Source organism: Schistosoma haematobium, chromosome 2, assembly GCF_000699445.3.
Source record: "Schistosoma haematobium chromosome 2, whole genome shotgun sequence".
Lineage (NCBI taxonomy): Eukaryota > Metazoa > Platyhelminthes > Trematoda > Strigeidida > Schistosomatidae > Schistosoma > Schistosoma haematobium.
This window is the reverse complement of record NC_067197.1, coordinates 35,545,215-35,570,479: the sequence shown is the minus strand read 5'-3', so window position 1 is coordinate 35,570,479 and position 25,265 is coordinate 35,545,215. Positions and strand designations below refer to the sequence as shown.

The following is a 25,265-nucleotide window of genomic DNA, read 5'->3' as shown; positions in this document are numbered from 1 at the left end:
ATGATTAGACGTCCTGCATTTAAGTGTTTGCGTTACCTTTGTCTTCTAAAGGGACAATATGAAAAGCAATGTGCGTTTGCGAGTATCTGTTTCACAACACTTAAACTTACACCAGTTTGTTCTTGGCAAGGGGTATTAATCAGTGCTATCCTCTGGTTATGCAATTCATTTGCCATACTGAGTACCCAAGCTCCATATTTCGGTGAAATGGTACAAAACCAAAAATTTTCCCAGGTCTTGGGAAAACACCAAATTTTAAGAAAGGTTACGAATCATTATTTGACTTTGGAGAAAGTCCGAAGATTCCCCCAAAATCAAGAGGCAAATAAAATAAGGCGAGATTTTAGGAGTACACTATGGAAATTCCTTTGAAAAAGTCTGTGGTTATAGGTGACCATAATCAAATTGTAGCCTTAATTAACGCAAAAAGTTTTTCATCAGCTAAATTGCCTGGTCTCGGCTTTTCACTAAAGTCATATAAAAGTTCATATTATTCACCAGTCTCAAGAAATGTGGCGTAAGACCAGAAATGCGCTCGAGCGTTTCGGCGATTTCCTCAAAATAGCTTGCGCGTTTTGTGTACAACTCTAGACCGGGGAAAAATTTTGGGATTTATTCTTACTTCTTCAAGATTTTCTGTTGCGGTTTTTCTATGATTTCCCCATCGTTAAAATCCCCTGAAATTCGGGAGGTCGGCAATCTGGGGCAGCCAATGCGGATTTCCCCTCTAAATTTCCCTATTTAGGCGAAATATGTCGAAGTTATACCCTAACCCTCCTCAAAATTAAATTTAAGTTGTCTATTCTGTATCAATATTAACACGTCGAATTGTTAAGTTCGCTCGAAATTCGGCAGGATTGTATACCAAAACAATTACTTCACTAGACAAACTCGCTTACGTCCTAGGTATACTGCAGTACACTTAAGGCGTCTGTCTTTATTTTACCCAGGACAACCAAGTTTTCTACCCATTCGATACGATTCAAACGGTTGATTTATATGAGGTGAATAAGCTGTTAACAAGTTTTACATGAAGTTCTCAGTCGTATTTACGTTTGGGTGACAGTTAAGTGTTAGTATTGCAATTAACCCAAAAGATTGTCTTCAACCATGATCTAAAATAATGTAGTTAATGCTGATTTTATTAAACATGTGTTTATTAAGGCTTCTTAGTTAAAGTAAAATGCCAATGCTTACATATACTCTCACCTTTTCCCAAATACAGACAGATGATATCATCGTTTCAGCTGCTATCTCGATGTAAATCTCTGATCTAAGTGAACTCTGGCTTTAAATTGGGGTCAGAGTGGCTAAAATAAGAAGTGATATTGTTTCACAAAACGTCCAAATGTTGATATGTACCTTGCTAAATCTAAATTAGGCTGCTTAGTTTTGGTTTTGATAACCGGGAACTGAGTGGCGTCCTGATATATTTAGTATAACTGAATAATGCACTCGCTAGATAACAATCAATAACGTCATACTAATTGACTGGTCCCATTGTCAGTTTATTTCACTATTTTTATTAGTTCTGTTTCTGTGTAATTCTTTAAAGAGTAACACTGAACAAACGGATGTGTTGCTTCAAGCTGACAAACTTCGTTCTATTTTTGTCATAATGACAATGCTTATTTCTCTATTATAGGAACCTCCATTTCCAAAAAAGTCTCAGATAATCGAACTGCCAACTGACGGGCCTACATGTTCACATGGTCCTATGTTAAAAATAGTTGATCAGACCTCCCGTTCGTTTCATTATGCTTGTTCGGCATTTCGTGATAAAGGTGAATGTGAGAAACAGGACTTGTACCAGAGTAACACTTTAAGAAACTGGTCATCGGAAGATATTCTTGGGATAAGTCAGTCAGATAGAGCCTATTGTTACACTTGTGATTGTTTGTTTTCATTGTCACTGAGTGGACAAAAGCATGAAGTGCACGAGTATAGGAAAAACTTATCAGATAATCTATTGGGAATGCCATCATACCTGCTAAAACCGCTGGAAAATTCTAAGGCTCATGCAGTACGTCTTGTATTTACTTACCCACAAGTCCTATAGCAATATTTTTTTTCTTTAGACACTTTGAATCGACTGTACTCCATCATTCAAAAACTTTCAGTAGACTATGTCATCTGTATTGGTTCACCACGTCTACATGACTTCATCCAACTTCAACATATACATAGAGGACAATTATTGGACTCATATTTATTAGATATGGACATTCGGCTGGTAAATGCACATTTATTTTTTGATTTCTACAGTCTAGTTTCTATCATCCACATCGTTACTCACGATATAATATGGTAAACGGATTTTTCTTCAGTCGAACGGAAGAAGAAAATTTTCATCATTTCATCAAAAATAATATAAAGCCTGATGATAAATGCTCCATATTTTGTGATCCTCCATTCTCTGCACCATTGTCATTAATTGTGAAGCAGATCAATTCAATAATACAGTATATTTCAAGCTTCCAAAGTACTGCAATATACGATAATTACACACTTTTAGTTACTAAAAATAATTGCAAGAGTTTAAATCAAAATGATATTCCATATCTGCTAGTCCTCCCGTTTTTCTTCGAGAAAAAGCTGCAAAAGATTGCCCCATTTTTAAACTTGCTGGATTATAAAGTAATCAACAGTGTTGCTAATACTATTACCGCTAAAGATCACTTATGAAAACCACTCAAGACTGGATTGTGATATCACTGATAATCGAAACCACAGGGATTTAACTAACAAAATTGGTGATCATTCAAATAGAGGACAGAGGCGCGACTCAATTGTTCGCTTGTTTACAAGTTTACTTCCTTCTTTGGTCCATCCACCTAAATCAATAGAGAAATGTTTCAGGTATTTCCTAGTTACTTAATGTATATAGACTGAATGACATTTTTTGTGTTGTTGATTGTCAAAAGTGCAGACTGGATTATCGTAAGGACGCGACTTGGTACGTAAATGTTTCAGTTGAAGTCGCTTCGCTGTAGAAAAAATATGCAAAATTTGCGTACCAAGTGTAAATACAGGTACAGATAGATATAAGGTAGAACCGAGCAAACCATTAAGTTGTAGAAAATAAACCAATAGAATAAACATAAACAGTTATTGTTTCTGTGTCACACTGTATTAATTTCATCATTACCTTTCATCTAGAGATCCCTGTAGTATCACTAGCCCTCACACATGTAAGGTGTAACTCAAACCGAGAACATTAAACTTCATCTTGTAATTGAGTTATATTCTTATTACTTCAGCTACAAGTTACGTCATCTAAGCACTACAGGTTAACCTGAAGACATCCAGATAAACGGTGAAATCTCGAGAGATCATGTGATTTTTTACTTGTTATAGCTTATTTTAAAAATGAGGAGAGTGAGCAATTTTGATGAGCATCATACCAAGTGATTCCCCGTTGTAGTATCTGGCGTGGCTACCAGAGTATAGGTCTGTGTATCCGACTCTGAGCCACAATATTCTATCCTATGGCTACAATACTTGAATGCTCAAAATGAAATCTGTTTTTGTTCAAATCCTCAGTAACTTAACGAAGTTTTTTGATACATCTCCCAGTAGCATACTACTGTAGATGCCTTTGAGGTAAGTATTGCAAGTACAACTTGACGAAAACAATCATATGTACGTTACGAAACGTGATGTAAAGTGAAAGTTTAATTAAAATACTCATAACCAACAAGTGTAGAATACTCATAACCAGTCTTAATATGTCTTATTTCCCGAGATTCTCTCCTCCCGAAATGCAGTTAGTCGTTCCATGTTTATTTAGTCTCAGACTATATATATATATATCTGGTTTCTGTATGGTTGTCATCGGAGGATTTCTGTTCATTATTACAAACAAAAACGACCACCCAATTAGGGTTAAATGTGAATATATTTGTATCAGTGGAGAAATGATCAAAAATGCAAGTCCATTCCCGAAGTTTAACTAAAAAATCCTCAGCGATTCAAAGAATAATCCATTAGCTTTGGTTTCCTGTGTCTTCATGAGTTTATGGTTGAGAATTAATCGGTAGATAACACTATCAATTGTCAAACCAGAAAAAAACGATTATACAATACTCCTTAACACTAAATTTTTCTTTGTTATAAACTCATATTATGGTTTCAAGTACAATGATTTATTCTTGACATTTAGGTTTTGTGAAATTTGTCAACGTTATTCGCACATAACAAATCTACACTGTCCTAAATGTGATCGTTGCACAACTAAAGTGAGTTTTATCCAAGAACACTGTCCAATATTACTATAACATAAATAACTGTTTAATGACCTGGTAATATTTAAGCATCTGAATAAGTATACACATCTTTTTCCACTTCTTCCTTAAAGTTAACAGACCCCAAATGGTTTCACACGGAGAAATATCTGTTCATATTTTTCCATACTGTTCTTCGAACAGTGTCCATAACTTTTACTTCTTTCATACAATTACTTGTAATCACAATTTTGCTCACTAAAGTATCACTACCATAAAATTTTGCTGATTTGTAATGTTAATGTATCAGGATTCTATGTAAAAGGTTATCTGATATTTTCAAATAGTGGGGCAGTGACTCAATGGCTAAGCGTTTAAGTTTCATCCACTAATTTCCAAGTATGAACTCCACTCCTCCCACTTCAGTTTGGGTAGTATCACTAGCTACTACACCTTGAGTTTGGCTCGTACCCAAGTACCAGGTGAATAGATTATTTATCTAATTCCCAAATAATACTCTCTTCATTTTCCACTGAAAAATATTGATAGTGCATTAGTATACCATAATCTTGCCTTAGTTCTCAGTCGTTTAGTCTCTATAGCAGAATTAATTATTTTACGGATAGGTGGCCAATGTTTTTAAAATATTTAGTAAGTAATTCCTATCAACTTCAAAATAAAAATATAGTATTTATATAAATATTTTCCATTTCAATATCCTAATCTAGCATGGACCAACCTATGTACACTGTGATAAATGTAATCGTTGTAGACCTGCAAAGAAATTTCATTGCGATCAATGTAAACATTGTGTATCTATCAATCAATGCGTTCATCAATCCAAACGCAAAAAGCTCTCTTACAATACATCTGATAATTTGTAATCTGTAAATTAATATTTATTCAATAAAATATTTTCTACTTTGAAATCATTAATTTTTTTAAATGGAAATATTATGTTTGATTTCATTGGTCATGTATGTTGACCGACATTTGCACATACACTCATTAGGCTAGCTTGTGTTTGATAAGGATTTGTTGTCGTTATTTTGCTTCTGTGTTCTTTCTTTGTAATTGATACTCGAATAAGGATTGACTTACAACTATATATGTACAAGAATGGTTAGATCTTTGTTTTGTTTCTTAGTTGGTGTATTAGCATTAGATTGGCATTAAAATGTTCCTTAGTGAACTTTTACGACAATGTATAATCATAACTAAACTAATATATAAGAATGGCGGGTATTTCACCCAAAATGGAATAATGCATGATAATTTATTATAAATTTACTTTTAAGTGACCCTGTTAAGTCATAATATGCTTTGATTAGTTACTGTATAAACAAAGGCATGAGTTTTTTTATATGGAATTGTTCTTAAAATGTTGCTTTTGGGTAATAAGAAGAGTTATCTTCAAGAAGAAAATTTCTATCAGACTTTACCCAATTTTAAGTATAGCTTGACTATCATTTTCTTGTTGTTACGCGTAGCATTACACAAATATTCGCATTACCGAATGATTGTTTGTATACTTGGTCCGCTAATTTTTATCTAGTTTTGCTGAGTCTTATAAGCTTAGTTAGCCTAGTAGCATCTCTTTAAGTAGTTCCGTTAGCCATTTGTATTAGTCCCAGCAGTAGTGAGGGTTAAATTTGATTATGTAGACTACTTCATTTATCTGGTGCGCTGCGTTATTAGTTATAGAACATTATGTTACACATTTTACAACATTCTGAAGTGAAATCCCATAAGAAAGCTTTGTATACGTAGTTCTCCGTTTATTTCATTATGTACGATTTTTAGAAAGCAATCAAGGGAAAGTTATTGGTTTGGAACAGTAATATTTCATATAAGATGTACGTAGGTATTCTATCATCATCCCATGTACTTCTATTTCATACACAAATATTTTATTTTTCGGCTGTTAAGCTTTCGCGGTGTTAGTTTTAAAACGTTTTTGATTTCCTTTCAATCCGCTGTTATTAAAATTCTTACCCTTCTGTAGTTCGAATTAACTATGATATTATCATACAGTGCATGTAGATGCAGTCATATCGCTCTTTCCCTTTTAAATATTATACCGTCGAGTATTGGTTTACACTTTACCTTAAAGTAGTTTTAGGTACTAGTTCAATTAGTTTGAGAAACAAGAGGCTCCCATTCATGAATCCATTGCTTGAACGTCCTGATGACATAAATAATAGTAATGGTGTACAGGCGAGACTATAATTTATGGGCGAGCCAATAAGATTTAAAATAGCAAACCTTGAATTTCGACGAGCGATTCATTTATCCATATGGATAAACAGCATTTTGGCATTGTAGCTGAAGTGAGTTCGTGAAGAGAACTGTAACTCTAATTCATAACCCTAATTTCTAATCGCTCACATTAATGTACAACCTTCATTTAACCCTAGTAAGTAGATGGATATTCTTAAGGCCACCTAAGCCTCGCTCAAAGATCGTCCATAGGTTATAGGTTCGCTTGACGTACCTGTTTTATTTTGAGATTTGTTCAATTCAGTCTACGGTAATCGCCATTAATGGACAATCGAGGTTATTCTTATACGAACGGAATCTGTGAAGAACTTGATAAGGTAGCAACTGACTCACAAAACTCTAACGATAATCCCATTGATGGAACCCATAAAGAAGACAGCAGTATAAATGAAAACCTGATGTTTAACAAAGATGACTATATATGCAACAACTAAATAGAACTTTGGAATAAACAAATTAGCTAACTTAAAGTAGTAATAATGAGTCGGAAACTAGTCAAGATCGTACAGCAACACAAATTAGGAAACTTGTGATATCTATTGTTGTCACAAAAATGAACGAACATTTATTCACAAAAATTAGATGACCTGGATTTTTCCTAGCAGTAGCTTGTTTATTAAGTGTAGGCTTGTGTATATATTTGTTGAGTCACACTATTTTTATAAGTTAACAGTACTAATGAGCTGCTCAAACAGAACTAAGTTGGGATAGAGTTTGAATCTATCACTTAAAGGCTAAAAGTTGAACGTTTTACCTCCCCTCGCACTAATTGCTAAGCTTTGATCTTAGTTCAAATATTTATTTTTCATTAATCCCAAATCTACTTGTATTTTTAGTTAGGTTAATTGTACTTTTTATTTCTTTTATTTGTTTTTTAGGTTCCGTCATCCTACATCTTCCATGAGATCCTTGTACTTTAAATTTAGGAAAAAAATGACCAACTGGATTATCTTGTTGATCTTTATTCATTCTAATTGTGATTAAAGCGTATATTCTCTGTTGTTGTTGTTGGGTGTATGGTCGTGGTAGTATTTTGTTATTAAGTTTAACAAATTCCCTAATGATGCTAACAAATGTTAATGGTTCTTATTGTTTTAAATATTTTCTTATATGTTTTATCATTTTCTCAATGATAGTTTATTATTATTATTATTATAATAACAATTTTAATTCATTGTATGATATAATGATTATTTCAAATGAAGAATATACAAGAAAATTTCAACAATCATATTATCAATTACCTTTGTATATGAATAAACATTGTACATATTCTACATGTTTCAATATTAGTAATTGTGTTCGTGAAATTATTGACAAATCATTACATAATATTAGAATTTATATTTATCCTTTAAATGATAGTTTAATGTTTACAAGTTTTAGTCAACAATTTATTTCCTTATATAATACCATTATATCTAGTAAATATTATGTGAATCAAATTGAAGAAGCATGTATTATTATCCCAGGATTAGATTTATTATATGCTTATCCAGATGATAATCAAATGATCGATTTATCTATGCGTTATTTACATCATTTGCCAAGGTTTGTCTTCTTTTTCTTTTCGGTTTATCATTATATCAGAAGGGGTTTTGTGGAGATTTTAGTCATTTCAATAGTTGAAATCATGAGTCAATTGAAGCTGGACCACCATGGAAAACGGCCGTCCAGTGCTTCCAGGTTTTCCATAGTGGTCTAGCTTCAATTGACTCATGATTTCAACTATTGAAATTATCATTATATGTAAAAAATATTTGAGATAATTAAAGAGATTGAAATCCATATAGTTTCAGTGTTTAACATGTCAACTGCTGGTTTGAGCTTTTTGAGTAAAGTAATCAAAGTGTATGTGCATTGAGTTTAGTCATTGTATCAACTCGCTCGTTTTACTATTGCGTTAAATATTTTGATTTAAATAAATAGATTTGGATCATAACAAAGTGAATTTTGTTTATTTCTCTAAAGAAGCTCTGAATGAAACACTGCAATCATTGAAACTCTATCAAATATAACGCCTTCCATATTATCAGCACAGAATTTTTGTCAGAATTTTCGTTGAAATGTTAACAAATATTCATAGAAATTATCATAATCATTTTTGTGTCTTTATTTTGTTTGTTTCATTTACTCAAGCTGGAACGAAGGGAAAAATCATTTAATTATTAATTTTCTTTCAAATGAAAAATTAAAATATACAGCTTCAGCTGTTGTTGCCAGTGCTAGTCATACAAGTTTAACGTTCAGATCGAAATTTGATATAGTTCTACCGGCATTTAATCCATTGACTGCTGTAGTGAATCAACGTATTCATGAGAGGTAATAATAATATGGAATGAATGAATTTTTTCTTTATGTAGCCTGAATATGTAGTGTTTTTTTTTAAAAGATCTAAAGTATAGTGTGACTTATCAACATAGTGTTGCGGAGATTGTTGAATTCTATAAAAATCACGAACCAATCGATTTTAGACCACCATTTGTATTTCCGGATTCACTGGACGACTGTTTCATCCTAACATGGAACTTCTAAGCAGTGTGTATCCACAACCTCACATTCGCGAATCGAACCTAGGATCCTCGAACTCGCACGCGGACGCTTAATCTCTTGATCACTGTTCACGGCTCCTCAACTGCGTCAAGTGTGAGGCACTTATTCACCGAAGACATTTAAAGATGGTAGATCAATATCGTGTATTCAATAAACATTAGCACCGTTGGATGGTGACTCACTGGTCTATAGGTTAAGTGTTCGTACGCGAGACCGAAGATCGCGGACTCGTGTATGCTCGCTACTGGAGAGTTCCATACTAGGATGAAACGGATATCCAGTGCTTCCAGGTTTTCAAGGGTGGTCTAACATTGATCGGCTCGTGATTTCATTGTAGTTCTAATATTTCACTGTTGTTTTCATAGAATTCAATGTATATCGATCGTTTAATCATAATTAAGAAATTGAAAAATTGCTCCGTTTGACTGTGTTGTTATGATTCGACATTTCTCAGAAATCCACACATCTATTCACTTACATTAACATCTTGCTAATATAATTCAGTCCCATTAGATATTAGTGATGTTTTGCAGTTAACGACTTGCGAAACAGAATAAAATACCTGCACTCTCTGTTTATTTCTAAGTGCTACATTGTTTCGTGTTAGAATCGTCAAGCTAAATCGTGTTCCTCTGAAAAATCACTATAGATTCTCTAATATTTTTTGCCAATGTATATCACTACTAACCAGTTATTCTATTAAGTGAAATTCTCTATGCTTACAGTTACGTTGTTTACTAACTATTAAATTTGCTGTTAAAGTTGTACACGAAGTAGGCGCTGAAGAGGTTGTCCAGCAGGACAATGAAAGCTCAGCAATTAAGCCATCTAGCTCTGAGAACTCAACACTACCTAAAGCTCTTCAATGTATTTGTTATTTTATTCTTCATAGTATTTCTCATGAACTTCTCTGAGTTATGTGAATTCACCTAAGAATTTGTTAGAAATATTTACCTTTTATGTATTGTGTTCACACTTATACATTAGTCAACTTACTACTTAGAATAAATCGTTTTCAGCGAATGTATCCCATATTGTGTTTCATTTTATATACTAATAAGCGGTAACTTAGCGGTTAATACACTTGGCCTTCAGTCACTGGGTTACAGTTTTGAATTATGTTTCTTCGGCAACTGGATAGTATTGTTAGCTTTTACACAGAAAGTGTGGTTGAAAACCGATAACACCTACCTGTGCATCATCTTACTCAGCTTATAATTTTATCGGATGGTAATTCTAATAAGTTAAGGCAAACCGCATATTTGACGAGTAACTGTTCTTCATGTAACAACTTTGATGTTTTGTTTGACTATGTTGAACAATGCTATGTCTCCAAAAACTACCAAAATCAACTAAGGAAGAGTTCTTTGCTAGACCACGCGCGTACTTTTAAATTAAGTGCCATAAAGTTCACATCCTGAATAACTATTTCTCAATAATACGCCAAAAAATACATAAATACTCATGAATTTTCTGCTTATCATCGTCGGTCGGAGAGGGGAACAAATCTTCTGTTTCTTTTTGTGTTTTGAGTAGTTAGGGGGCTAGATCAAGAGTCGTAGGAGCTTAGTACAAGCTTAAGTTCATTTAAATTCAGTTCACTCATTGTATCAACTCTCGTACTCACCAATACGTTGATATTTTGATTTGTGTAGCTAGATTCGAGCCATAATAAACTGTCAACATTTGTGATTAATTATTTTTGCTAAACAAAGCTCTATGAAGCTGATCGGCTACAGTTAGGAACTGGGACGAAAAGTTTATTCTCTTGAGTTTGTTAGTCAAAAGTTTGTAGTTGAACTAGTTTACCTCATCTACTCCCTTGACACAACACACGTCGTTTAACTTGGAAAAATATCGAGATGTTTATTTTTCACTGATTCTAAAGTATCAGTCAGTGTTATCTGGCTGTTAAAAGTTAAATTGTGTCGGTAAATAAAATGTGAAGTGTTTTCATTTTTCAATAGCAAACTACACAACTGATTACTTTGGTCATCTCAAGAAAAATTACGTATCCCTTATAACGGCAACAGATTACGGATTACTTATTTAGAGGATTGTTTATTTAACACTAAGTTTAAAATTAAATTGTCGTCCGTTAATTTTTAAGTATCTCTGAATACATCAGCTGTAATAATTGCTTTCCATTGTCTCTTATTTTTCTTATTAAAAACCCCGGTCAGACGTACTATTTTTTTAATTGTTTTCCAATCAACTGATCAAAATTTGATCTACCAAGTGCAATACCTCCTATTAGATTCTCGCACGTCAAATTCAAATTTAGTGCGCCCCATACTTGTTCTAGACTCTTCATCAAACCAATCTAATACAACCTATAATCAACGTTTTGTGCTAGTATCTGAATCACCATATCGTCAAGGTGTGGAAAAATGGATAGACTATTCGGAATCATTGTGTTCTAGTGAATTTTGTTTGATCATTGATGCGGACAATTTAAACCGTTTTAATTTGTATGATAGTCTAGCTTGTGGTTGTATCCCGGTGATTGTCAATGATGATATTGTTTTACCTTTCTCAGAAGTTCTTGATTGGTATAAGTAAGTTGATTAATTTTTAAAACTTAATTCCTAACTTGAAACCTGAATCATGTGCCAAAGGGCACCTCAAATTTTTAATGTTTTAAATATTGTATTGTTAATTATTAGTTGGGAGTTAAATGGTGTTATTTATCGATAATGAATGTTCCTTATGCTCAAGTTGAATACCTTATTAGTAGATTATCAGGTTACTCTTGTAACTATGTTCTAACCTCTAACTTCTCGTCAATAAATGCCTGGTTATTACGCTTATCTCGCGGGGTGCGGGATCGTGGATGCGCACTACTGAGGAGTCCCATACTAGGACGAAATGTCCGTCCAGTGCTTCTAGGTTTTCCGTGGTGGTCTAGCTTCAATTGGCTCATGATTTCAATCAGTGAAATTTCTAAAATCTCCACATAACCCCTTCTGATATTACGCTTATTGTGAATTCAAAAAAATTTGTATGATTTCTTATTGCGAGATTCACCACTTTTTGTCTCTATCAAACTAAACTTTGACACAAACTAATAATATATTATGGGGCTATCAAATAAGTAGAAGTCCTATTTACTCACCTCCCTCTGGAGTACCATGCTTTGTATATGTAACCCGAGAGACAACTTAACAGTAATTTATTATCTTATTAGGTATCTCTGAATACTCTAGCTGGAACTACTATTCCATATCTATTTAAGTTTTTATGCTCTGATATTGAAACAGACTATGTTCATCTAAATTAAGTTATGAATGTCATTATCTATTATTTGCATGGTTTTATCTAACTAGGTCTATAAGATTTTTCAATCGACATAATTTATCTCATCAATGTAACACTGAAATTTTTGAATTCTTCATTAGTTAGTTTTCTTAATATTAGATTTCAAATTACCATATTTTTTGTAACGCTTTATGAGTGGATGTGTTATAACTGTTGGCCTGTGTGCCCTGTTAATGTATAATGCAAAGATACCGTCAATTAGAAGGCAGTGAATTATCTATCGGACGCGTAAAACCCGTACGAGCAGTCTAGGGTCCTTATTGGTCCTGCTTCCTGCCTAGCCCAGCCAGTTAAGTCCAGAACTCCAATCTCAGCCTCTGCAATATGAATCATTTATTTCAAGCATACTGAGTCTATATACCAACCTGACAGACCACATCGTACCATAAAATATAAAGCAACATTTTTACAAGACATAGCCAAAAGTGGCTGCGAGTTTTGTAGGTAGTAATGAATAGACAGGGAATAATTCAAGAATGGTAAATCGTAGAATCATAGTTCATAGGACAAAATAAAGCTCATAATAAGAGGGACATGAATATAAGCAGATTAGTTACATAACAATTACACGATAAGAATATACGTATAGTATTGGTCCATAAATGGATCCCAAAAGTTACGATTTATTATGCTTATCGGAACATAACAGAATGAATGAAATTAAGAAAAATAATGTTTCTTTGATATTTAGTCTTTTTTATTTAGGTTTTCTAATTTGTTGGGGTCAACAAGTTAATTTGAGTTGCTATAAAATATCACAATGCATATAGACTTAAATAAGAGTGAATAATTTAGAGAAAAGTTCAACGATTATTATCTTAAATGTGTTATCTAAGTTTAATTCCGATACTTGTAAAAAGTTAAACCAAAATATGATACATTAATTTGTAAAATAGAATTAGTCTTTTTGATTGAATACATTATTCTATGAAATATTATAAGTTTCATTGTCTCTATGCAAAGAATTTGGGTACTTGACAATTTGTTAAGCATCGATTTTACGAAATTTGTATTAGTGTGTTTTCGAGAAGTTAGACAGATAACCGTAATTCATTTGGTCATTTTTATTACTTCAATATTAACTGATCTCATACGTATCTGTGAAATGAGGCATTCAATCTTTGATAAAAAATTTCAAAATCTGTTAGGTATATTAGTTTAGGTTAAAAATTTCTCTTTATCTGTCCACCTTTTTCTCAAATATCAAACAAAACAAAACCAATATAGTCTCTAGTCTCATTCTCAACTATTTAATTTCAAATTGAAGACAATCCATTCAGTAATATACCCTCTTAATGATGCTACTAATTAGATTCGCTCTACATGAAGATTAAAGTGATGCAAATTCGTATAAACTTCTGTTATTGAAGCAGCTATTGCCTTACCTCTTCTTTTAAATAGGATTTCGGTTACTCGTTGCAACTCTACAACCATTTTGCCAACATAAATGTTATATAGAAGTTCAAATTCCTATGGGAGTAAGGATTAAAAACCTCTAATTGCCAGGCAGGTGCTCTTTGAAATCTTCTGACAGTGATTTTTCAAAGTCTCAGGCGATGAAAACGCTACTAGTAACAAGACAATTTGAAACACATTTTCAGTGTAGGTAACCATGTTCGAAACAAATTAACTCATAGTGATTAGATTAATGTTGCTCGAAATAAAGTAAACTGGTAAATATTCCCACAAATTATTGTCATTTTTATTTCTGTTCAAGCACTAATTAACAGTAACTTCGTTTTTAATGTCATTGGACGATAGTTGACATTGGTGCTATATGGAGGGGTGAAGAGATTTCACTACTAATAAAATAGTTCTATTCCTTTATTCAGAAAAACCTTTACCCACGCAAATTCATTTTTAAAAAGTGCTTATTAATTTTACCACTAAGCAAGAAAGCTATTAAGGAAGCCGAAAAATCGACTATTTTATCACGTATAAATGACTTAATAGAGAATCCCATCAAGTTATTTAGACGATTGCAAGTGAATGTGACGTACAAACCAACAAAAGCACTTGAATGAATGTTGTGTAAGCTGAATAACCCATTGATAATATATAATATGTCAAACATCATCTACTTGATAAACTGTTTTAGCTGTAAAATCACTACATCAGTCAAAGTAACCATCCTACTTCTCTTCATTTACATGAACACTAATTAGTTGGAATGGAACTTAACTAAAATCTTCAACCACAAACCTTCCCCATTATTATTGGAATATAAACCTGGGCAGAACATTTCATTTGTGATCATTTTAATTGGTCGAAACTATCATTCTAAATGTTTTAGGATAAATCCAGTTTTTTTTTAAAAAATGCATAATTGTTATACTTGAAATAGTCTTTTAAAATCTTTATTTCTCTACCATAAATAAATTAGAATTGCTATTCATATTCCACAAGTTAAATTTCAAAAGATTCCATCCATCTTATCAACATATTCATCAAAAGAAAAATCTCTCCTTCGAAAACAGATAATGTTTATTTATCAACGTTATTTTTCATCAATAGAGAAAATTATATTGACCACTTTGGACATATTAAATGATCGTGTATTTCCTCAATATTCACGGTCTTATGCTGAATGGAATTATCCTAATTATTCTAAGGTGATTATTCATTTATTTTAATATTAACATTAATTTTTTTCCCTAATTTACTAGTTTTCTTTGCTAATTTTAAAGCAACAAAAGGAACATTTTATATGATTAGGTAAAATAAAGTCAGTTCAGCAACAAAAAAAAAAGTTTCCTTTCAACGATATCATTTATCAGAGTAGTACAATACACTAAAAGTATCAGACAATTGTCATTACTCATATTCTAAGCTATAATTTATTTATTTATTTATTTATTTGAACACATAAATATTGGTACAAGAGGGCACCAAATATATATGCGCCACACAAAACAATGAGAATTCGAAGAGAAAAAAAAGAGAACAATGAAGAACAGACTAGTGTAAGGTAGTGCAATAATAATAGTAATAATGGGGGAAACGGAAAGGTACAATCAGAAGAAATCTTTCAGTTAAGGAAGATACAACCGTTTTTTTATGAAGAAAGTAAAAGAAGGTTATAGCAGGATCGCCACTGGCTTCCATTCTGAGCCATATCTGATAACGTCTCTAGCCACTGTGTTGCACCATCTCTAGGACCCCAACCAGGGAGTCGTGAAGGACCAACACGGGCCAGCCCTTTGCAGCTTTTTTTCATACCACGACACCATGTCATACACTGACTACCTCTCCGCATTTTCCAACCAGTCCCAGCATCGGTAAATAATGCACGACGTGGAATTCTCTGGGACGACATTCGTAGAACATGTCCAAGCCACCGAAGTCGGTGTTTCAAGATGGTGACACCAATTGGATTATCATCTGTGTGGCCGAACACACGATGCCGAACCTCTGCATTACTAACATAGTGTTGTCACTGGATGTCAGCAATCCTTCGGAGACAACGATGACCAGACACAGAGAGTCGTCTAACATCCTCAACTCGATGAGGCCATGTTTTACGAGCATAGAGCAGAACTGCTCTCACCGACGCGTTGTAGACCCGACCTTTTACAGTCAGACTGACATCACGAAGGCGCCAAAGATGACCCAGATTGGCATAAGCCGCTCTGGCTTTCACCATACTTGCATTGATCTCATCACTCACGCCATCACCAGCACTTATGCAGCTACCTAGATACACGAACTTATCGACTACTTCTATCTGTTCACCATCCAGGGTGAGTACAGGATCAGGGTCCTACCAGCCTTGTAAAAGTACTTTGCACTTAGAAGATGCGCAGCACATACCGTACCTACGGACACTAATTGCCAACTGATCAAGTGCGGATTGCATGGCTTGGCCGTTATCGCACAGTAAAACAGTATCATCCGCATACTCAAGGTCGAGAAGTCTTTCTCCGGGCAACAGATCCACACCGCCATTACTTACATCCATCAGAGCTATAAGTATTCTCAGTTATCGTAATTACCATTCAACTATGTCATTAAATATTTTTTTTTCTTATTTGCTTTCAATTTGTTGCATAAATATTTCACATCAGATCTTGTTAAAGTAATGTTAGACATCTTTTCATTAACATTTATCAATAGTTTCTTTATGACATTCTGTCCCACTTGGTGTATTAATTCAGTAAATAGAAATTAATATTAAAAATTTGAGGACTAAAGGTAATTTATATGTTGAAAAAATTTGTTGGCCAATATCAACGATGTTGTTCAGATATGTGTAGTATTCGTGCAGCCTCAGTTTATTTTGACACTGTGTTTTATTGGCTAGTTACAGAATGTTGTAGTTTATAATTAAACATTATCAACGAGCAAGCAAGTTTTTGGATTGGAGGATCTTGTTAGTGCAAAATTCTCTGAACTGGATATTCTTTGTTGTTAAGATTTTATTTTCGCACAAAATAATCCCATTTTTAAAAAAAAATGGTAAACATATCTTTATAGGTGACTTGGTAGTTTATCCTAGTGACCAAATTGTGTGATTATATGTTTAATAATTTTTATTACTACGTTCGTTCTTCAGTAAGTCACAAAGACCAATTATAAGTATAACTCCTCCTTTCAAAATTGGTATGTAATTAGACAGTATTCAACAGTAGACTTACCATTTCTGTGTTCTAAGATTTGTTATTATTTTCAGCTAGCACCATATTGTAACATGCTTCGTTCTAGTTCGATAGCGCTTTACATATGCTTATAATGAACAAATGTTAGTGAGTTTTCATTCGTTTTTATTTTGAAGGGAAAAATTATCTCTAACTAACCTCCATTACTAGTAAATATACTATGTCCTCGGCAAATTTAATACTGGTTCCCAAGCAGTACATTGATAGTTAAATGACACTTGGTTCTCAATTACTGAGCTCGAATACCGCTCCATCTGGTTAAGTTTGACTAATTAGGTAATGCCATTTGTGTTTACTCGAAATAGTGCAATTCAAAGTTGCTGAATACATGAACGTGTACTTAATTACTGACTTATTCAATTTTAATCTTTAATCGCAAGCTAACGGTAGATAGAACATTACAAACCAGAAGGCGTTAAACTGTCTCTTTCCACTTTGCTTAACTGTTAGCATCCACCACCTTACACGGGATTGAATCCGTAACTTTCAGGTGTTACCATAATCATAACTCGTTTCCGCCACTAAAATCGAGTGTTCAGCATTTTCCAACGTCAATCGACTTAAGATTTAGAGTTATTGTCATTCTATATCGTCTTTGAGCTGCTATCTAACTTTTGTCTTCGTTGAGTCGATGGTTCACAACCTCTTATGAAAATCTCAGGAAATCCGTGTCGAATTCGGTTTCTTGTAGGTACACAATTATTTGTTTAAGGGATTCTATAGAGACTGTATAGTTTGTAGGTTATTTTAATTGTGGATGTTATTTATTCCTGTATATCAAATGTTTTTCCCAATCTTCCCATTTCAGGTTGGACTACCTATATCTCCAGTATTATTTTACCCTGCTAAAGCTTTTACACGTACTGGATTTACTGCTCTCATTCGAGCTCATAATCATTTCACAATACTTTGTATTTTGTTAAAATCGATTCAGTCTGTAAAATCCTTGAGACGGATTGTTGTTGTATGGACAAATAAAATATATCCAGTTCCTGATTGTAAGTTTTGATTAATTACATATATTCTCCGTTTAGTGTTTTGACAACTGTAGTACTATATATATTTTATGCTCATTCTGAAATATTTAACGGAACAACATTTGTAAATAAGTGTGACACATTGATCATCAGGATGTCCCCTTACTGGATTCAGAACTGTTAGAACTAAGTGGACATTAAGGTGGGGGGATGTTGGAACTTTTAAAATTATTGTATGATGAGTTATTATCTCCATTTTTACTATACAATTAGTAATTAATTCATTTATAGTCTTTTTAAGTTGTCCTGTTTATAAGCTTCCGTTCAGTATATGATCTATATACGTTTAACTATTCCTAAATTATCGCTAATTAAATATCCCTCTCTTACTCCATTCTTTTTCACTCATGACTTAGTTGTGTATAAACTAAGACTTCTTATTTATTGTGTGTTGTGGTCAGGTAATAAATGTACATAGTCATCTAAGTGTTCAATGTACAATAGTAGGGGTACTGTTTGTTTATTGTGTTTCGAATTCTGGCGGATATAGCGAAGCTGCGTTCCGGACCAATAGGAATATGAACAATTGCGGTCACTACTCAGGGCTATTTTTAATTGTTTGAAACATGTCATCGGGTACATTTGAAGGTCAGTGATCTAATAAAAATGAAGCGTCTTTGTATTATTCCACTCTATCTAATAATTTGATCGAGGATCGCATAAGAAAATTGGATGTCACAGAAAGAACAGTTTTTGTAATCTACCGACGTATATATATCCATTCTAGACATCAGAATTTCCATGAAGTATAGTGTGTAACGTGATCGAACTCCTAATAATTCGTGCTCCTTTAGTTGGGATAGACCAGTATTGTTTGTTGTAATAAGTTTTCGTTGATCTCTTTCAATGAGTTGCAGCGATATTTGTTATGTGGATTAACTGAGACTATAAAAAGGAAAAGTAGTTTGTGGCATCTAGTAATCTTGATTAAAAATGGGAAGTTATTTCCGTACAGACAACCTGTAAAATATATATCTGAATCCGGATAAAATTGAATTTCTTTGGATTGTGTTGCTTATGTTCCAAACTTATTGGGGATTTTTTTCTTGTTGCAATTTCAGCTACATTATGGCCATCTTTAATAGTTCCTTTAAATGTAGTTCGTTCAGCTTATGGTTCAGTGAATGGTCGATTTTTTCCTTATCGACAAATAATAACTGAAGCTGTTTTTTCTATTGAAGAAGATACATGCTTACCGTCGGTTGAGTTAATCGAACGTGCATTTGAGGTAATTGGCTTATTTAAAAAAATTCACTCATCAATCTTGAAATAGATTATTTGGAGCAATGTTTCAATATTTTTCTATATAATCTTTTTTCTTCCTTCTTTTTGAACCATATTCTTTAATTCTTAAACTTTCTACTTCTATTATTTTGACTCCTTTTGTATTCCCCTTGTTAATTTCATCTAACTGCGTTAATGCGTTACGGAAACTTACCATTGGAGCATTTGTGTCAAACTCAACTTTGATTATGACAATTGTAACAGTGATTAGAAAACACAGGTAAAAAAAATTAAAAATTATTTAATCCTAAATCGATGTTAATAAGAAGTCTTTTATCAAGACATTTATAAAGCAATTCATGGAATACTGAAAACTCGAATACAACTAAATGGAATTTTTGACAAAAAAGAACGATAAAAGCATGTTTCAAAGGTAATATACCATGAACTTCTGTAGGTACGAATACTTTGGTAATATAATAAAAAGGAATCTTTCAGTATAGTGTTCATAATATACTGACATTGTGTAGAAACTATCAAAAATTAGGGATCATTAAACAGCCTTTATACTGTACTTTCGAACTCATTAACCAACAGCCATGAACTCGATTTAAACCGAGCTTAAAACATTCAAATCTTTCTATTAACAAGTTTATCATTCAGTTATTGTGTCAAAATTTATTCAGTTCATAATAGCTAGTCTATCATTCAATGCAATTCAATCCGATTTCTGATTTTAATAACTCTACTTATATGCTAATTTCTCACTAAGAAATTCGTAACATGGATCTAAAAATCAACATTTGTTTTAAAATTGAATCTTTAAATCATCCCAATTATATTCATCTTGTTATTGTCATCTTGTCATATTAAGTCAAAGAACATTCGCTCCTAGGCTCTTCTCTTATTACGAAAGACTGATTTTTACAACTGAGATTTTTATAAATCAAAGTTTTAACCATCCATTTAAGGTTATTCTCATACGCAGATGATATAGTCCTGTTTGGTGAAGACGCTGATAAAATGCAGTCTTATGGTAGCACTAAGCAACAATGCCAAAATGTTTGGAATGCGCTTCTCTCCCTCTAAATGCAAATTGTTGCTTCAGGACTGGCCTGTGTCAACACCTGAACTAAGGATACGGAGTGAAGTAGTCGAACGCGTTGACAACTTCACTTATCCTGGAAGTCTGATCAGCCCTTATGGGTTGGTCTCTGACGAAATCTCAGCACGGATTCGAAAAGCTCGCTTGGCTTTTGCCAACTTACGTCACCTATGGCGAAGGCGAGATATCCGTCTATCAATAAAAGGACGACTATACTGCGCGGCAGTCCGTTCTGTTTTAATTTACGGCAGCGAAACATGGCCATTAAGAGTAGAAGATACTCGTAAGCTACTAATATTTGACCACAGATGCCTTAGAAATATTGCTGGCGTCTGCTGGGATCATCGGGTAAGTAATAGTGAGGTTAGACTCAGGGTATTAGGGAATGATGGTAAATCAGTTGATGAGGTTGTTAATCCTCATCGACTGAGATGGTTGGGCCACGTGTTACGTATGCCTGAACACCGATTACCACGACGTGCAATGCTAACCGATGTTGGAGATGGTTGGAAGAGAATTAGGGGCGGCCAAACTAAAACGTGGCATCAGTGCTTGAAGTCACTAACTTTTACTCTGAGCCATGTTGGTAGATGCAGACTACTTGGTTGGGGTCCGCGTGACTATCGTAACCAATGGTTGGAGACTCTTGGTGACGTGGCTCAGAACCGATCACAATGGCGTCGGTGTATACACTATCTGTCTTCCCTTAAACTAAGAGATTAAAATCGATTTATATCTTTCTTTCTACGAACTAATTCTTTCTTCCTGTACTATATCCTTATATGCAATCTTTCTTTTATATATTACCACCTCTGAATTAACTACTTTTATGCATCCGGTGTTCATCTTGCTGTGCTATGAGGTGTGGCCACTTGAACCGATTCATGTATGTGCCTGGTCCTAAGTTGTAACTGACTGACTGACTGGTTAATCTCATCTAGATACTTTTTTTAAAGAAAGAAACTTTACTCTTTAATAAAAATGTTCAATACTGATCATATAAGTATTATTGTGATAATTATTATTACTTTGTAGTTATGGTGCCAAAATCCTGAACGATTAATAAGCTTATCCGATCAATCCATCTGGAATTTATTTGATAATAATCAATCCTTTTCTGCTAGTTTTTCATCAGTGTTTTTCCATAAAGTAAGTGATTTTAAAGAATTACAGTAATGTTAATAATATATGTAATTAAGTAGGAAGAATATATTTGTAAAATCTTAGCGATTGAATTTGAAGTATGTTGAACAATTAACTGGAACAGCAAAAAATAACACAAACATTTATTGACTGCTTCATTTTATTCATGATGTGACGTATTTAATTTATATCATACATAAAAATTGTATGTTTTCTTTTAAAGATTCACCGATCAGAGGAGATAAATAATCAATGAAATTTCTTCTCACATCTCAGATCCACTTACGTATACATACAATCTGTTATCTTAACACACTTTTCGTTCCACACCACATGTCTGATACACACTAAAGCGAACACTTTAAAAATTGTTAACATAATCGTATGACCCTTTTAGTATACGGTTAACTGTTTATATTAGGTAGTGTTGATGTTTGGTTATATTTCCTTGGAAAAGCTTAGACTAGATTGCCGAGTGAAACGTTGGATTTACTTCAAATTTGATCTCTGAGGTTTTACAAATATATTCTTTCTCCCTAATGTCTTACATTAACTTAGCTCTCGAATACTGTGGAACTGTTCGTTCAAATTCAAACGAAAGTTCTTATAAATATATGTCATTGTATTTACTATAATACACTTTAGTTTACAACGACATCATTTTTCGTATCCGACGCAACCATAGGCTATTGAATTTATAACAGCATTACTATCTCACTGACCTCACTGTACCAGGTATCACTCTTCAAGACATTTATCGTCTAAATATTAGTCTATTCATAATAAAACACTACATCAATTTTCATGTGTCATAATACTTATGCTCTGATAAATGTTCGTATTATTGATACTACGTTTGCGAAATCGGATCAGAATGTAGAAACAGTTTTAAAAATTCATGTCATGTACATCATCATACTGATGATGTACATGTATTAATTTCTTATTAATGTTGTTCGTGATGATTTTTTGTTTTCCTGTTTTTGATATTCAGAACTAAATTCGATGTCTCTGTTGATATATAGGCTCCTTGACTGAATCGATCTATATCGTCTGCAGTTGTAAGCTTGTTACTTTTTGAAAAGTTTGTAGAAGATAAATTGAAGAAATACGGTGCGCTTCATTTGGCGTTAGATAGATTTATGTATGTCTCCCAATGTTAACTTTGAAACTCGGATCGAGTACCTATCGTTTCAAAAGTCAATACCTTATCCACGAGAGAACATTAATCATTATAAATAATAATAATTGTCATACAAATTTAACAAAGGGTGCATACTGTGACTTAGTGTTTGCAGCGTTGATTTTCGCGTGGAATTCGAGACTCACTGTAAACACTGGGGGACAACCACAGAGGTAATGAGTTCTAGGATGAACAAAACATATGTTTTGAATTCCACTACAAGCTGCTATACAGAAATATAATAAATATATGTCAGCAAGGACACATGAACATGATTTCAATATTTTTACGGACTTCCAAATGTAAATGTAATCAGTAGCCTGTTAATTTGTTGACTAATCTGAAGTCGTAAAGACGATTCAGAAGAAACTCAGTAAGATTAGCGATAACATACTAGACCAAAACATTTTTTCATGATGAGTTTATTGCATGTGCTGTTAATATTGTTCCATTATTTTCAGTCATTACTTTCATGATTCAATTTTAACCTTATATCATTCAAATGTAGTAACATTGTAATTTACTTTAGATCTCTTATTTTTACACACATTTCTAATGTAGGTATTCAACATCCATTAACTTCTGTCTTTGTTACTTGATGCGCTCAGCTTACTAAGTATTTAATAAGTGAATTAGTTGCCATAATCGATTTCTTTTGTGGTCTTCACAGTTTGTAGGCTACTTGTAATTGGGTTAAATAAAATTTAACCTGCCCTGTACTATGCTCTATATTTTGTTCGTGACCTAATCAAGCAGTCTAATTATCCAATGATTGTATAATTTAGTATCCCTAGGTCATATTGTCTCACAGCCAGCGTTATAATTCCACTTTCAGTACCCCTTCACAACACTAAATATTATGTATAAATCTCCTATTAAGTCTAATTCATAGTTATGAGTAACATTAAAACGTCTGTGGTTTAAGCTTATTATTCCCATCTGCCGCGACATTGAAGAATTTTACGCACCATTTCACTTTTCACTTTTCATATCTGTCACCCAATAATATTGATCATTTTAAAAAAAGATATGATCGATTATTATTGTTTTGAAATGCATATAAAAGCCAATAACTTGTGCAGTGACCACCTTTTTAATAACAGTCCGCTCTAGCGATCACGAGTTCGCTAGTTTAGATTCGCGTTCAAGCATCGTGACACCGGAATTAATTTGTTTCTCAGCATGCTACTACTGTTTACCTCCCTTTTCAGTAAAGCGTTTGACGTTAATTCCCTGGTACGGTCAAGGGTGGGGAGAGTCAGCTTTCCCCCTCGAAATGCTCTCACATGGCCGCGCGTATACAGCCACTTCCAGAGAAGTCCTACTCACTGCCTTCTCGCGGCGGATTGTTGTTTACGTAGGTGAGGGAAAGCGAATGTCCGGCACTTAAACTGATTTCAAACCAATGGTGCACATGGGCTCCAGGATCCCGAGAAAACAAATGACGTATGAACCAATTGTTGGTTACCGGTTATCATTGAACTGTAACTCTTGAAGTTGCTCCACTGCCCTGTGGATTAAACCTCTAGGTCAAATGCTTGGGGAGTGGCCCTCTAAGAAAACCATCTGCTTCGGTTTAGGTGCCCAGGCAGTATTTCAACCCTTATACAGTTCGAATGATTTGTGTGGCGCATACATATTTGGTACCTCCTTTTACCAGTGTTTATGTGTTTAAATAAATAAATATAATGCATTGAACTACAATATTGTCTATTTTTTAGTTATAAGCTTTTGGTATTTGTCATTTTATGTGTAATTTATAGCTGTGTAAACTAATAATTTTAGTGATTATCGATAAACTAACAATATGCTTGTTTTCCCTTTTCATCTTATCCGGACACGCAGCATTATTTACATCTGTATACAGATCTTTTAGCAAGTTCTGTCAAAGCATTTATAGATGATTTAGATACATGTGAAGATATCTTCTTTTATTGGTTCATTATACAAACATCTAATGGTCAGTCGGTGTTGAGCACCAGTGGCAGTAACCGTTCATCTACAAACAATTATTCATCTAATCTGTATAATTTATCAAATGAATGTAATATTACACCGAAACATTGTTCATTTCATGTAAGTCGATTGAAATCTTTTGTACAACAATTTGACAGAACAAGTTATTATCCAATGAAAATTTCTCATATAACAGCTGGTGCCTTATAAAATGTATTAAATGTTATTAATACTGCTACTACTAATAATAATAGTAACAGTAGTATTACAGCTCATATGTTATGTATATGAACATTTACTTATATGTCATCCGCTTCTGTTTTTCTCAAATTCAAAATAAAAGTCTTCAGATTATTGTGGATTTCTTTGTTATTTAAACGAAAAGTGAAAAAAAATTGACCCTATTATATGAAACATTTTATTATCATGATGAGGTGTATAACATTTAAATCTGTTCAATATTGTGTAACCTAATAGTTGGGTACAACTGGATAATATGCTAAGCTTTGTTTCTAGTCTTCTCGGTATTATGTGAATTAAATGATATTTTGGTGTGGGTTACTTATATCCATATAAGTAGTATATAAC

General features: G+C 33.4%; 1 protein-coding gene across 4 annotated transcripts; it reads left to right on the top strand.

Moving 5' to 3' along the window:
- EXT2_1 (Exostosin-2) lies at positions 1 to 24,887 on the top strand (the record flags this gene model as incomplete). Of its 4 annotated transcripts, XM_012942863.3 has the most annotated exons (16): positions 1 to 70; positions 1,646 to 2,023; positions 2,060 to 2,233; positions 2,266 to 2,482; positions 2,516 to 2,637; positions 2,675 to 2,859; positions 4,163 to 4,238; positions 4,952 to 5,110; positions 7,382 to 8,054; positions 8,643 to 8,825; positions 11,240 to 11,614; positions 14,758 to 14,986; positions 17,838 to 18,027; positions 19,128 to 19,294; positions 21,431 to 21,544; positions 24,567 to 24,887. In XM_012942863.3, exons 9-16 carry the CDS (start codon positions 7,564 to 7,566, stop codon positions 24,885 to 24,887), a joined length of 2,070 nt encoding a protein of 689 aa, XP_012798317.2. In that variant the 5' UTR covers positions 1 to 70; positions 1,646 to 2,023; positions 2,060 to 2,233; positions 2,266 to 2,482; positions 2,516 to 2,637; positions 2,675 to 2,859; positions 4,163 to 4,238; positions 4,952 to 5,110; positions 7,382 to 7,563. The 4 variants fall into 4 exon arrangements, with proteins under 4 accessions (XP_012798317.2, XP_051068239.1, XP_051068240.1 ...); XM_051215059.1 differs by lacking the exons at positions 7,382 to 8,054; positions 8,643 to 8,825; positions 11,240 to 11,614; ... (3 more) ...; positions 21,431 to 21,544; positions 24,567 to 24,887 and having other exon boundaries at positions 2,271 to 2,482; positions 4,952 to 5,152; XM_051215060.1 differs by lacking the exons at positions 7,382 to 8,054; positions 8,643 to 8,825; positions 11,240 to 11,614; ... (3 more) ...; positions 21,431 to 21,544; positions 24,567 to 24,887 and having other exon boundaries at positions 2,266 to 2,637; positions 4,952 to 5,152.
- Between the last annotated feature and the right edge of the window lie 378 nt (positions 24,888 to 25,265).